This window comes from Morchella sextelata (genome assembly GCF_020137385.1).
Source record: "Morchella sextelata strain SCLS chromosome Unknown scls_6, whole genome shotgun sequence".
NCBI classification, from domain to species: domain Eukaryota; kingdom Fungi; phylum Ascomycota; class Pezizomycetes; order Pezizales; family Morchellaceae; genus Morchella; species Morchella sextelata.
The window spans coordinates 588,697-603,133 of record NW_025408621.1 but is presented as its reverse complement, the minus strand read 5'-3'; the positions used below and the strand labels follow the sequence as shown (position 1 = coordinate 603,133).

The window sequence follows — 14,437 nt, the reverse complement described above, 5'->3', positions numbered from 1 at the left end:
GGTTTTTATGTTAATATAGTTTGCTCTAGGCAGATGAAGTGAAATGTTTTGATTATTGACCCTGCATGGTGGGATGAGCCATCATCTCATAGGGTCTCCGAACATCTTCTGCGCGCAATTGCTCAAGTGTGAAGTTTCCGGCGAACGGAAGGCGAGATTTTGAGATAGTAGATATTGCGATTTATTTAACTGCGGGTATCGAATTATCTTAAAGCCGCAGTCGTTTGATTAGCGATTTCAAGCATTCGTGATCTTCGCACGTTTTCACAATTTTTACAACGGGTTCATAGTGGGGTTCATCCGGACCCCTGCCCGTAGCGCTGGCTTGGCACTGTTCGTATCAACAACCAATTTTTTTTCTCCCTCCAGCTGCGACGAGGGCTTTTTTTTCAGTGCGCTCTGTTCTTCTGTTCTCTTATCAGTCACTCGATACCCCCGCCGCGTCCTTTGTGAATTTACTTTCCTCCAAGTTCCCCTTACCACCAAAATTCTGTAGAATTAATATATAGATATATCATATAAAAATGTCGCCAATTGCGTCGCCGTCTAAGGGTGCTAGAAAGGAGTCTGGTGTTGCGAGGTTGTTGGGTTCTGGTAGGTTATCTTTTTTGTTCAAAAGGCCATATATAGAAGTTTTGAGAGGCAATATGCTAATAAGAATGTTCTTAAATTGCAGGATCCGCCGGTATTGCGGAATTGGCTGTTTTCCACCCTGTTTGTTACCTCACTGGTTCAGGTTATTGCATATAACGAAGCTGATGAGGATTGTATGAGTAGGTTGATACTATCGCGAAGCGATTGATGTCAAATACTGGCAAGATTAACGGCGTTGGCCAATTGAACACTGTCATCTTCAAGGAGCACGCTGGTGCGACTCTGCCCCGCAAGTTCTTCTCCTTGTTCCCGGGATTGGGATACGCCGCGGGGTACAAAGTTCTCCAGAGAATCTACAAATATGGAGGCCAGCCGTTCGTCAGGGATTACTTGGGCCAGCACCACAACGAGAAGTTTGAGGCTGCCTTTGGTAAGGGTTCTGGAAAGGCTATCATGCACGCTACTGCTGGAAGGTTTGTTTTTACTTAATTACAATTTGTTACCCAAGGACTTGATAGTAACTTTTGTACTTGGTTTGCAGTCTTATCGGTATTGGAGAGATTGTGTTGCTTCCTCTTGATGTCCTGAAGATCAAGCGCCAGACCAACCCCGAGGCTTTCCGTGGCCGTGGATTGTTCAAGATCGTCGCCGATGAAGGGTTTGGACTATACAGAGGATGGCAATGGACCGCTGCCCGTAACGCTCCGGGGTCGTTCGCGGTAAGTATCTAACAACCTTTTATTTGAAACATTCGTAACTGACAATTTGCAGCTTTTCGGAGGTTCCGCATTCGCAAAAGAGGCACTTGGTCTTTCCGACTACAACGCTGCCACCTGGACCCAGAACTTCATTGCTTCTATTGCCGGTGCCTCTGCCTCCTTGATCGTCTCGGCGCCTTTGGATGTCATCAAGACCCGTATTCAGAACAAGTAAGTAGCTCGATTCAGCATGTGGTTCAAAACTACAACATATTGACTGACATTCGTGAAGGAACTTCGAGAACCCCGAGAGTGGTTTCAGGATCATTTCCAACATGATGAAGAACGAGGGAATTACCTCATTCTTCAAAGGTCTTACCCCCAAGCTCTTGATGACTGGTCCCAAATTGGTGTTCTCTTTCTGGCTTGGTATGTTTTCCTAATACAGAACCTTGACTTTCGGGGGTTTGGAGATTGAGCTAACCATGAAATAGCGCAAACCTTGATCCCCATCTTCGACAAGAAGTTGATGTAAATATTCCGGGTCGCTATTGAGAATGAAACCCATGACATGGCCGGGAACCCTAATTTTCTGGCCTGGCAATCACTGGAAAAGTCGGGTAAATTTCTGTTACCGTAAAAGTTGGTTGGTCAAGAGCGGAATGCGAAACTGTTTTTTTCTTTCGATACAACTATTATTTCTTTGGGATATCTTATTTCTTTACGCGGGGTTGGTTTGCTGTTACGATAGACGTTGGAAACGTTTTGCACTTAAAAGCTAGCGATACCCGGGAACTTCGTTTTGCTCTGTTTTGTTTTTGCTTTGAAATTTCGTTTCATCTCCGCTCTTCCTGCAAAGCCCTACTGGAGCGCAGACTTGCTGTGTTGTATATATAAGCTCTCGGCTATCTGGCTAAACGGTTCATAGAATCTGATTCATTTCGTGTTATCTTTATTTTAAGCATTACTCGTAGTAGTTGCCAAGACATTCGATTAAACACGCGTCAAGATATGACGATTCCAAGATGTAAATAACAGGTGACATCAGTACAACTTGTCATGCATTTCCAAACACTATTAATACCCTGGGTCTCTGCCACCTCTCTTTCTAATGTTCATTGCTCCTCTCGACTTAGTTTATCAACCAATTGGAATATATTAGGGCCTTTCCAAATAGGAACGCGTGGTATGTTCATATGATGCATTGTTATAGAGTCCCTGCTGAATTATCATCATAGAAGCAGAATGGGGTGCTGATCCGCTCGAACGGATTGGTGGATTTAGGAACTTAACATATGATAACTCATCCAGTTTCAGGAGCTCTCTTCCCATCAACGGAACAGCACATTGGTCCCAAACACAGATAAGCTCTCAAGAATTGTCTTTCAATTCTACCAAAGGTGTCATAACTGTGGGCTTTGACAATGTTGATTGGGGCTCGATCCGCTCAGTTTATGGCTGGTCTGGGATTCAATTCCAAGCCTGGGCCAGAGGGTCGTTAGATATCTGTGATGATGCCGAAACTGGAAGCAAACTAATAACAGTTGTACTACATGTGTCAAATGTAGGTGAATTCTGGGTTGACGATGCACATTATTTTGGTGGTGACTTCTACGGATATCATCGTGCACCAATAGTTCTACACCTGGCACCGGGGAAACATAGGCTGGATGTCAGAGTAACCCACGACATCAGGAATTTCGGTGGGATGATGCCTCCAAGAATCTCATTTGAGGTGCATGCCAGTGTTTCTCCGGGTATACTGGTAGCTATACCAGAGAGCACCATTGTTTCTGATCTCGTGGAGGGGAAGCTAGTTGGAGAATTGGCTAACATCCCACTAAGAAATGATGCACGCAAATGGATTGAAATTTTAGAGCTTTCTGGTAATGATGTATGTGAGCCCCTACTTGATCTTTATTTTTTTCTAGAAGTTGTTCTAGGACTTACTGGATATTGGCCTGCGCTTTGGCCACCTTCAGGCGGAAAGAATATAACGGAGGTTGCATTTATGAATGGTGATTTGCCCTTGAAACTTGCACCTGGTCAAACGAGGCCGGTAAAGTTTCAAATAAAACGATTACAACTCGACCAAACAGTCTTAGTCCTGAAGTTTCGGTATCGTGTCGAGGGGAGCACAAAAGATCAATGGGTATCAACTTCTAGGAGGTTGAATAAGATCTCCCACTGGTATCTCCCGCAGAAATTCACATTTCTTCATCCTTCTGGGGTTGTATCATATGCAGTTATCCGGCCACCTTCTCCAAATGCCCACTGCACACCAATTGCTAGTAATAATTTGCCAGTGCTTCTTGCACTGCATGGTGCTGGAGTAGAAGCAGACGATCCTCAGTCTAAAGAGCAATATGATGCACTGCCGGACCTTTGCTCCTGGTTACTCATTCCAAGCGGTGTCACATCATGGAGTGGTGATGATTGGCGTAAGTTTTATCCTGTATCCACTATTCGTACATGCTGACTAGTGACTTTTAAGACGTATGGGGGTTTCCGGATGCTGAAGCAGGAGTTAATGCAATTCCGCAATGGATGAAAAGTGTTGAATGGGAAAGACAAGGTGTAGACTTGGAGAAATGGGTAATAAGCGGACATTCCAATGGGGGTATGTTATTAACAATTCAGGAACTTCTGTATTAACGTTAGCATATTCTAATTCTGAAGCAGGGCAGGGTGCCTGGTATGGGCTTACACACAGGTAGAGTCATTTGTCACTTGAAGGCAGAGTGCTTTACAACTGATACACACAGAAATGATAAGATAATCGCCGCCGCGCCGTTATCAGGGTATCTGTCAATTCCAGGTGAGCTGTCGTCCTCTGTGAGCAATCTTCGAAAAGTACTTACCATTACCACTATAGCCTATGTCCCATATCACATGTGGCATGAGGTTGACCCTAGGAAGATGGCTATGATCCTTACGTCCTTGAACACCTATAGAAACGAACTTTTATCTGGGAATATCGTCGGCACTCCTGTGCTACAGCAACATGGTCAAGATGACGACAATGTTCCCATTTTTCATTCAAGACGCATGTCGCAGCTTGTATGTGAGTCAGGCTGGGGAACTGAATATCTGGAGATTCTTGGGCGGGGTCACTGGTAGGCTAGATTTGAAAAGATATTAAGCTAGAATCGGATGGTGTAAAGTGCTAACTTATCTGTAGGTGGGAAGGTGTGATGACTGACGGGAGACTGGCTTCATTCCTTGAGTATTATCTCCACGAAAAGCCCGAGATTCAAGCTTTGCCCGATGTATTCTCTGTTGTGGTTGCCAACCCAGCAGATACTGCCGCCAGAGGAGGGATCGTGGTTGACCAATTGGAGACTCCAGATCAGTGTGTATACCCGAAGATATTATAGACCTCTTAGAGTCTTGACTAATAGAAATCTAGAATTGGTCGCATTGATGTAGAAGTTCGTGGTGAAGTTTGGAATCTGAAGACGTTCAACATCCATAGATGGCACTTTGCAAAGCCGAGGCCAACCGAAACTAGCTTACCGAGTCGAGTGATAGTTGATGATCACGTGTTTGATTTAAACATTACTCACAGGTCCAAGGATTATGATTGGTTCTCCGTGTTAGAAGACGGAAAGTGGTTTGTGAGTATCTGGCAATTCTAAGTAAAAGGGCACGGGATGTTTTTAACAGAATGGACTTTCAGAAAACTGATGACCCAAGCTGGAAATTACGCGAGCGGAGTGGCCGACAAATGGGAGCCTTGGATACCGTATTGGGTTCCAGATCCCGTTTCAGTATCTTAATTCCTGAAAAGGATAACTATGCGAGTTATCATCATGATGTTGCTCTTGAAATATCACGAAATCTTTTCCAATACTTCGCAGCAGACTCGGAAATAATTGTCAACGGCTCGCGGAAGCCGATCATAGGGGATGGGAATCTTATTCTTCTTGACTTTCCAGATGACATTAGCATTGAGATACAAGATGTTGATATAAACTTTCCAATCACAAAATCTGGAAAGGCTATTGTGATCGCCGACGACCGGGGCCGTCGTCATCGATATCCACTGGAACCCGGTATGGGGATTATATACCTATATCCACTACCGAATGAACAGCTTGCACTAGTCATATGGGGTACGGATGAAATGGGCCTTCGCACTGCTGCACGCATGCTGCCTCTGAGGACAGGTGTTGGTCAACCAAACTTTATCGTTGTCGGGAATGAGATGAAATGGGGAGGAGCCGGGGGTGCGAAAGCAATGGGGATGTTTGATTACCTATGGCGGATATACAATGCGGTATATTTATAGTTTACCCTGTCGGCTCATTTTCTGGGGAATAGAAAATCCCCTTTCAGTTGGAGCCATGTAAGACTGTTTCGTCATCTAAGGCCTAGGGGGGCTCCTGCCAGTGGGACACTTTTGTTGGTTTCCGGGATTTGTGGCAAGTCACCAGGGCCTAGCTTCTCCTTCTATTCGGTTTACACCACATCTCCTCGACTGCTCCTTATCTTCTCTCCTTCTCGTCCGTCTCCTCTTCTCCTCTTCTTCTCAGTCTCTCTGTCTCTCGTTCATCACTAGTTTCCTTGCTTTCATACCAAGTATCTGTTTCTTCAAATCTCAAATCTAAATTCCGGCGGAATAAAAGCACAAGTTACGGTCATAGTGCAGCAGAAAACTGATAATTTTTCACTGGTACCTTTGTTGCTATGTCTATTGAGTGCAACTCGCGGTCAGTCAACCTTGGCCATCCAGACTTCGTGATCTGTGAAGACGTCCCAGACGACAATAGTCCCACAGGGAGCAACCAACAAGTTGAGTGAACCATCAATCTCTCTATCCTACTTCTCTTTGGGCACTTGCTTATTTCTACCCAGTCTGCAACAAACACCCCGAAATTGGAGCCTTCCAGGAGCTTCAAGAGGCAGCCTCTAGTTTCATCAAAGATGACAAACTCTAATGCTTTAAATGTTATGGCTCACGAGGAAGAAGTAAGTTCATCTTTATTATTCTCTGTATGATGACTCTGGTATGGGCTTCATGTGCTAACAGTCCGATAGGAGGATGACCGTACAAGAACTCCCAAGCAGACTAAAGCTATCACCTCGGGCAACAACACAGAGGTTCAAATGCTTCTTGCCAAGCTCGCTGAGCAGGAAAGATTGATTGACCAACAGCGTACAGCTCTTGATAACAAAGAGAAGGAACTTGCCAACGTTAGGACTGCTGCTCCATTGGACTCCTATCCTGGTGTCCCGTGTTACAATAACACTATCAGGGTGTCAAGTGGCTCGAGTTCGTCTCTCTCCAATGACGTTTCTCCAGACGTTTCAATTGACAACTCGGACACTTATGGGTACCGCCCAGCTGCCCAACATCAAAGCGTCCATGAACTCAACCGACTGCAGACAGAGCTACAGGCTGCTCAGAGTAATATCTCGGCTTTAAATCAAGAACTTGTTCAGACCAGAATTACCAATCATACATTTGATCAAGCTCTAAGCCCATCTAGAGATGGCAAATTTCCATTGGAAGAAGATGTTTCTGAACATACTCTTGCTTCTCTTCAGACAGCGTTTGCACAGGCTCAACTTGGCCAAACTGCACGTCAAAACGCCCATAGAGCGGATATCTGGACTTCTTCTTCTTATGAAGAGCCAGTTACAGAGATTAACCAAGAATTCCATCAAGGTCAATCTCTTCCCAATGGACCTTACAACAGACCTTCTGGTATTTGGGGAGCTTCTTCGAAGTCTATTACATCACAAAACCCTGCATTACCATTGACTGGTCAATCGGACCTGCATTACTCCAATCCTCTTCGCCGTGTCTCTGCACTTGAGTCTAACGATATTTACATCACGGGGAACCGTGGATGGAATGGCAGTCGCTCTTTCACTAGCCAAGCTGGTCCCCCAATTGCCGGGTTCCGTCGATCTTCTTATAACCCTCAGGCTGTACCATTTCGTTCAGGCTTTGACCACGGAACGATTGGTGGAGAAAAGGTTACATCGAATGCATACACTCCAAGCCCCATTGGTACACCTCTTTCTACTTCTTCAAGTAACGAATTTGCTGCTGCCACTGGGAATAACAGTGCCATCTGGGGACCACAGTCTCAAGTAAGTCTCTTTCCCTTAAGCAAAGCCTTTCGAAATCTCCACTGACATCATGATTAGATGTCACAGCAAAGCCCCCAGCAGCAAACATATATCTCCACAATGGAGCCTTTGAATTACAGACGACTTCTTGAGAGGAGTGTCAACTGTAACTGGAAGTACATCGTAGATAAAATTGTTTGCAACAATGATCAACAGGCATCTATCTTTCTCCAGCAGAAACTCAAAATTGGCACCGCAGAACAAAAGCACGCAATAGTCGACGCCATTGTTGCACAGGCTTATCCGTTGATGATCAATCGTTTTGGCAACTTTCTTGTGCAGCGCTGTTTCGAACACGGCACCTCGAATCAGATTGACGGAATTGCTAGTGCTATCCGTGGAAACACGTTGACTTTAAGTATGGATGCTTTTGGATGCCATGTTATCCAAAAAGCTTTCGATTGCGTTTCAGAAGATTTTAAGGCCACGATGGTCGCCGAACTCCTTCGCCGAATTCCCGAGACAGTAATCCATAGATGTAAGTTTATACACTCACGCCTATATGGCATAATGCTAACTTATGATAGATGCCTGCCATGTCTGGCAAAAATTGTTCGAGCTTCGATGGACCGAATCTCCTCCGCAGATTATGAAATATGTCAATGAGGCGTTGCGTGGAATGTGGCATGAAGTAGCTCTGGGAGAAACCGGAAGTCTTGTCGTTCAAAACATTTTTGAGAATTGTCTTGAAGAAGATAAGGTTTGAATTACCAAACACCCGATTTATGTATATGCGTATCCTTACCGACAATTATAGCGCCCTTGTATCGATGAGGTCCTCGAGTGTATTAATATTATTGCACATGGACAGTTTGGAAACTGGTGCATTCAACACATCTGGTATGTTCGGCTTGCATAGAAACAGTTTATCTACGCCCCCCCCCCCCCCCCACCAAACGTATTTTCCCTCTTTTTTGTTCAATAACTGACACTGTAGGGAAGTGAGCACGGGGCCCCATTAGATCGCACCAGGGCAGTTGATACAGTGATCCAAAATGCCGCGGAATACAGCATGGACCAATATGCATCCAAGGTGGTCGAAAAATGTTTGAAGATTGGAGGCGCAGAATTTCTCGAGAGATATCTCGATCGCGTCTGTGAAGGGCGTACAGATCGTCCTCGTATCCCTTTGATTGACAGTACGTTACCTTTCAAAACTTCAATCTTTCTATACTAATGCCCGGTCAGTTGCGAGTGATCAGTATGGAAACTATCTCGTCCAATGGATCCTTCAACATGCCTCACCCCAGCATAAAGAGCAAGTCGCTGCCCATATCCGCAAACATATGGTGTCCTTACGTGGAAGCAAGTTCGGCTCTCGTGTTGGCATGCTTTGCTGCAACCCTATGTACAACAGGCCAGCACAGGGTACCCCTCCGGCGGCCGCACCTCGTTATAGCAGGTACGGATACCGCTAGTGTTCTCCACGAGAATCACTAAAGATTTACGGAAAAATTCATTCAGCTCAGCTTTTTTACCTTTTGACTCATTACCATTGTTCCTTGGTTGCTTTTTCACTTTGATGGTTGAGGGCGGATTGTAGCTTGTTCATCAAGGAAGTGAGAGGCAGCCGCTTTTTACAGGCTTTCTTTAAAAAAAATCTTTTTTGTCTTTTCACCAAAGAGACAGTATGGCAGAGAAATTGTTTCTTTTCCATTGTTTCTTGAAGAAAAAGCACTCGTCATTTTTTCAAGCCTGGGCATGCAGGACTTTGGATAGATATAAATCATGCATGAGGTTGGGAGCGGGGTTTGGCTTTTTTTTTCTGGGACAGATAATAGCACGTTGTAACATGGGGAACTCGGAAATCTTCTTGTGATGGCGTTTTTGTGGTCAAAAAGTCTTTGGTTCATTTTTTTTTCTAATAGGCTCTTTTGATAGCGATGCAGGGACATAACTAGCTTCTAACTAATGAGAGCGCAATAATATTTGTCCCCTCTACATACACATATTCGTACACAGAGTAGCTGGATTGATGAGCGTTCTACTTGAAACCCTTTATTTTGATCCGAGTGCCGTTGTAGCAAGGTCAATGCGCCTTGCCTAAGGGATTATCCTGGCTTGTGGTAACGACGATGACACAGACGAGTGATATACCATGAACTAACCACAAGCAGCCCGGCCTAACACCTCTCTACAGCGTGAGGTAAAATTATTGTAGAAGCATGGGAAGAATTCTATTGGCCGAGTCAGCCACCTAAACCCTGTTTTTAGACCCCTGTTTCTACAATAATTCTACCTCTCGCTGTACATCATATAGAAGGTAGAACATCCTCATGCAATGAGCGGGAACATCACGCACGGACAGGATATCCTCGCAATGTTCAAAATTCAAACAATGCAAAGGGGAAAGTGGCTGGAGTAACATCCTGCAAGTGGAAACGATCTACAAACTCTTTACGCGACCCCTCCACAAATAAACAGAAACATCCACACACAACACGCACCGCCCCTGTGACCGGTCCTTTTGTTCAACCTCCCTCCTTCTTTTCCTTCCCGACGCCACTCTCTCTGCAACATCTCATCGTCTACCCCTACGCTCATTCTTGCTGCCCATCGCCCCCTCCGCTGCTCTGCTCCTAGATTCATCCTCATCCCCAAACATATTGAAATTCGACACTCGTCATCTCTTCGAAAGAGCTGCAACAATTAACCTCTACAGGCATGCGCTCGCTTTGACTGTGCTGCCATTTTCCTGCACAGAATAGCGTGGAGGCAAAGAGCAGCCCCCTCGAAATCACAACCCCAACAAACTCCCCGGAAAGGGGAAAATACAGGAAAAAAGAAAAAGCGAAAAAAAGACTCAGCACTCAGCTACTAGTTACATAGCTACTTTAACCATTTGTTCACTCACTCACAAAACGATACCCCACCAAAAAAATAAAATAAGAAAGCTACATACATAATCGAACGAACGAAACGAATCTTTTGACGCGGACATATTTCTTTAGGCAGTTTTCTTCTCATCTTACTCGATCGCTACATTTTTCCTTTCTTTTTATTACGACTTGTACCACGACACGACTCTGAAACGAATTTCCTTCGTAACGACCACAAGACTATCTTAGACGGAGCGCAAGGACAACGAAAAGTTATTTTCTTGGGGGCGGATATCATACCAATCAGTTGCATCTCGAATCACCTCCACACACGTACATTTTTTTTTTAAAAGAACGATTTTACTGTGACGCGACAACTACACGCACACGTACATCACATACAGACCACCATGGACACATCACAGGCTCTCCGTCGCTGCGGCGACAGGATAGAATGCTGGGACGACGACCCCGACTTTGCCGACTTAGACCTGAAGCTGACGCGCACTCTATCTACTTCCCCGAAAAGTAAAAGCAACATGCGATCGAATATCGATAACCATAATCGCGACCGTCGTGAATCCATCTCATCGCGTATGTCGATACAATCTAGCATTTGTGATTTCGACTCACCTGATGGTTGGGACCACGAGCGCCAAGTTCTTTTGGATGATTCACCAGCTACAGCTATCGCTTCTGCTATCAATGCCGGAATTCCTATACCAGAAAATGTTCCATCGTCGGCATTGATCGGAGGTACAATAAAAAGGCTAGGAACAACGAGAAAATCTAAACGAATTGCGTCGCATGACGACTGGGGTGAGGATTTGGAATTGCCCATGTCGGGAATGGCTTTGAAGATCCGGGGACAGGAACGTAACGAATTTCCAGATACACTACAGCAGATCCTTGCAGGATCCCGGTCAAGGGGAAATTCACCAGCGAGAGGAAGTTTGATGCCAGTCATCAACGCATCGTCACAGTTAAACAAGTTTCGTGAGCTATCAGAAGATGAGGACTTCTTCGCTGATAGTGACGATCTCCCGATGTTAAAGCTTTCACCTGGCAGGCACACATTACGGCCCCAAAGATCAACCGCATCTCTCCTAATGACACCACCTCTATCAGAATCCGCTACAAGAGGGTCACCTTCTGTCGATGAAGATTTCGAAAACGATTTTGAATTTCCTGCGGATGCCCCTTTACAATTGAATATCAAACTTGGGGAAACCATTCGTGGTCCGGTGGTACATGGTGTGGATAATGATTTTGAAGATTGGGCAGAGGGAAGCAGTTTAGGGTCGCGGTTTGGGGTTACTCTTAGGGATCGTGGGATAGGTGGGATGGGCACTAGGGGTATGTCAATTGTTTCTGCCAGTGTTTCCAGCATTACAGCCGAAAGCGAAGACGAGGCACCATTGGATGGATTGGAACTACCTCTAGGACCCTTGCCCGATTTTCACGAAATTCTCGAGAAGCGTAAACGAGCGACCTTTTCCGAGGATACGGAAATGATTGACGCCCCTGCCCCGAGACCAAAACAATCAAAAGAGGACTTCCTTGAAGGCATTGAGATCGGGGACGGAGAAGTATTTGATACAAGAAAACTGACCCTAAATCGAAACGTCAAACACAAGCAGCCAACCAGGAAAACGAGCCCAGTAAGAAGGTCAGCCATGAGCTTGACATTCACGACGAATAAGCCACCGCCTACGACTTCTTTATCTGGGGTGACTGGAAACCGATTACGCCACGGACATCCCACTCTAGCACCCCCAATACCGAGCCTAGAACCTGTGGTGGAGAGAGAGCGGGAAAACCAGAATCCATTGGCGAACAAAAGGCTAGAACCTAGAAATAGATGGTCCAATAATAGTGGTAATCTCGATAGATGGTCAGCCAAATCTGAAGGTGTTCCAGCAAACATTCCGCCACCGCCGCCTGTTCCACATACCAGATTTCATGAAAGACAAAGGTCAATGGGTGGTAAAGGATCGTTGAGGGCATTGAAGGAAAAGAATCAACAGGATAATGCGCCGACAACAACAAATGCCCCGACAACAACAAATGCCCAGCTATTGAGAATGAAGCGGTCTATGCCTAACATCGGCGGAAGGGCTACCCCCGGCTCTCCGAAAAATAACACAGTCAGATCACCGAGTAGGAATAGTGGTGGCAGACCAGCGAGTAGGAATAGTGTAGGACGTCCACCAAGCAGTACCGGAGGTCGGCCACCATCAAGCGCAGGGGGGCGGTCTACTGCCACTGGAAGGAACGATGTTGGAAGATCGAAGACGCCTGGTGAAAGGAAACCTGCTCCTTTCTTGCCTGCCGGAAGCACCGTGCGGCAAAGCCATCATATCTCGGCGAAAATATCTCAACAAACCTTGGAATATAAGGAAAAGATTGCAGCCGAAAGACGTACCAATAGCCGCCATCAACAACGAACCCCACATCACTCCCCTTCCTCATCCATAGCATCGTCCAAGACAAAAAGAGGCACTCCAACAATCGCCCCGGAACCCCTGCGAAGACAAGCGGCTGCAATTGAAACCCTAAGGCAGCCCACACGAAAACGAAATTTCGGCGATGGAACGGAATTGGAAACTTTCGATGACTTACCAACTAGCGCAAAGGCAGAAAACCGATTTGTAGTGACGCCTGTTGGCCGAGGGGCGCCCAAAGCGACAAAGTCACAAAGCGTGCCAATCACCCGTGCATCCGGAAAAGATGCAGGAAAAGATGGGGAGAGCCCGGCAAAAAGGATTGACCTATCGAGGGATCTCTCGAGCCGTTTTGCTGAGGTCCCAAGATTTGCAAGGGATACAAGTGGTAAGAGCCCCCTTTCTATTGTTTGAACGCCTACTCCAAATTTCTGCCTAGTTTAAATTCTAATTTTTTTTCCGGTAAAAAATAGCATCACGAAACGCCAGAGAGCAAAGGATGGGGATTACAAATACCGGCGCCGGCCACACGGGAACAAACCAATGGAAGCAACAAGTGGCCGCTCGTGGAAATGCAAGCCCGAAAAGCCGTCGAAAGCCGCAGCTGAAACCACAACTCATCAAACCCATGGGAAGTATCAGCAACCCACCTAAAGGTACGTGCGTTTTTGTGACAATCACATTTGATACCAGACCGATATGTACCAGGCTTGAATTTGTCGATTTCTTTTTGCACGAGGTTTCAGCCGCCGATCATTGTTTCTCGCTTAATCTTGCGTGCCCCTGCCTCGTCGATCTGCGATACGTCATATTTTCTGGTTTCTTGGGTGGTATGCAGTTGGCTAACATGCTGTCACGATGTAGCAGCCGCAGCGGTTAATGGCATGACATATAATTCTAAGACCTTCAAATGGGAGGGAAACGAAAACGAAGTCAAAGGATTCGAAATTGAAAAGATCCCCACGCCCCCACGACCGGCCTTAATCAGTAACGTCAACCACAGCGGCTCAAAACTAGGAATTCAAGTGGTTGGAGGGATGGTGTTTGATCCTGCGAGTATGTCTTGGCTCAAGGTGGATGAAGACCCTGATGAAGAGAACGACGATCCTTTCGAAGGATTTGATGATCTGATGGACCACGACATGACAAGTAACGGGTTCAGTGGTGATGGAGGGGACTCTGCGATTGGTCCGATATTTGGTGGAGGTAGTGCTGGAGGGGGTAGCAGAAGCGGAACGAGATTGAGCGGCGGTTATGGCGAATTCGTTGTCGGGGAAGAGTTCGACGTTGGTCCAGAGTTCGTCCGAAGACAACGTGAAGAGGAGGATAGATGGCGCAAGAGGGTCGATGGGTGGATCTCAACTGGCGAAGCCACCAAGATGGAAAACAAATGGGCCATCAGAGACCTGTTGGAGAGGTAGAAAAAGAGTGGTAGAGACGTTCATGGGGTATTCATCACCCCACGAGCACATCTAAACTTTCGCGGCGAATTGGGTGACGCCAAGAAATGTGGTGAGAAAGGTATGTCTGGTACAATACCTCAACATTCGTTCCCTTAAATTCTTTTGTACACTGGGTGGTGTTTTCTCTTTGTCACTATCTGACTAGGGTTTTCATTTGTAATGTACACTATTTTTTTTATTTTTATTTTTACTGTATAATTCTTTAGGAAGGAGGACGGTTACTGTATTTTCGGGCATTGATCCATATGAGATAACCCTTCTGCGTTCTCTTCTCTTCT

At 45.8% G+C, this 14,437-nt stretch overlaps 3 protein-coding genes across 3 annotated transcripts; all 3 read left to right on the top strand.

Annotated features, from left to right (window-relative positions):
- Window positions 1-524: 524 nt before the first annotated feature.
- On the top strand, window positions 525-1,827 carry H6S33_011294 (uncharacterized protein; the record flags this gene model as incomplete). The annotated part of the gene is made up of 7 exons (XM_044842640.1): window positions 525-594; window positions 677-714; window positions 778-1,067; window positions 1,136-1,313; window positions 1,366-1,523; window positions 1,585-1,721; window positions 1,787-1,827. 7 exons carry the CDS (start codon window positions 525-527, stop codon window positions 1,825-1,827), a joined length of 912 nt encoding a protein of 303 aa, XP_044696062.1.
- Window positions 1,828-2,716: 889 nt separating this feature from the next.
- Window positions 2,717-8,851, top strand: H6S33_011293 (uncharacterized protein; the record flags this gene model as incomplete). The annotated part of the gene is made up of 16 exons (XM_044842639.1): window positions 2,717-2,789; window positions 2,861-3,733; window positions 3,787-3,912; window positions 3,975-4,005; window positions 4,058-4,110; window positions 4,168-4,408; window positions 4,474-4,644; window positions 4,702-4,909; window positions 4,972-5,571; window positions 6,150-6,263; window positions 6,333-7,394; window positions 7,452-7,911; window positions 7,961-8,133; window positions 8,191-8,273; window positions 8,376-8,572; window positions 8,622-8,851. 16 exons carry the CDS (start codon window positions 2,717-2,719, stop codon window positions 8,849-8,851), a joined length of 4,695 nt encoding a protein of 1,564 aa, XP_044696061.1.
- A 1,811-nt stretch (window positions 8,852-10,662) lies between these two features.
- Window positions 10,663-14,117, top strand: H6S33_011292 (uncharacterized protein; the record flags this gene model as incomplete). The annotated part of the gene is made up of 3 exons (XM_044842638.1): window positions 10,663-13,084; window positions 13,170-13,352; window positions 13,561-14,117. 3 exons carry the CDS (start codon window positions 10,663-10,665, stop codon window positions 14,115-14,117), a joined length of 3,162 nt encoding a protein of 1,053 aa, XP_044696060.1.
- Between the last annotated feature and the right edge of the window lie 320 nt (window positions 14,118-14,437).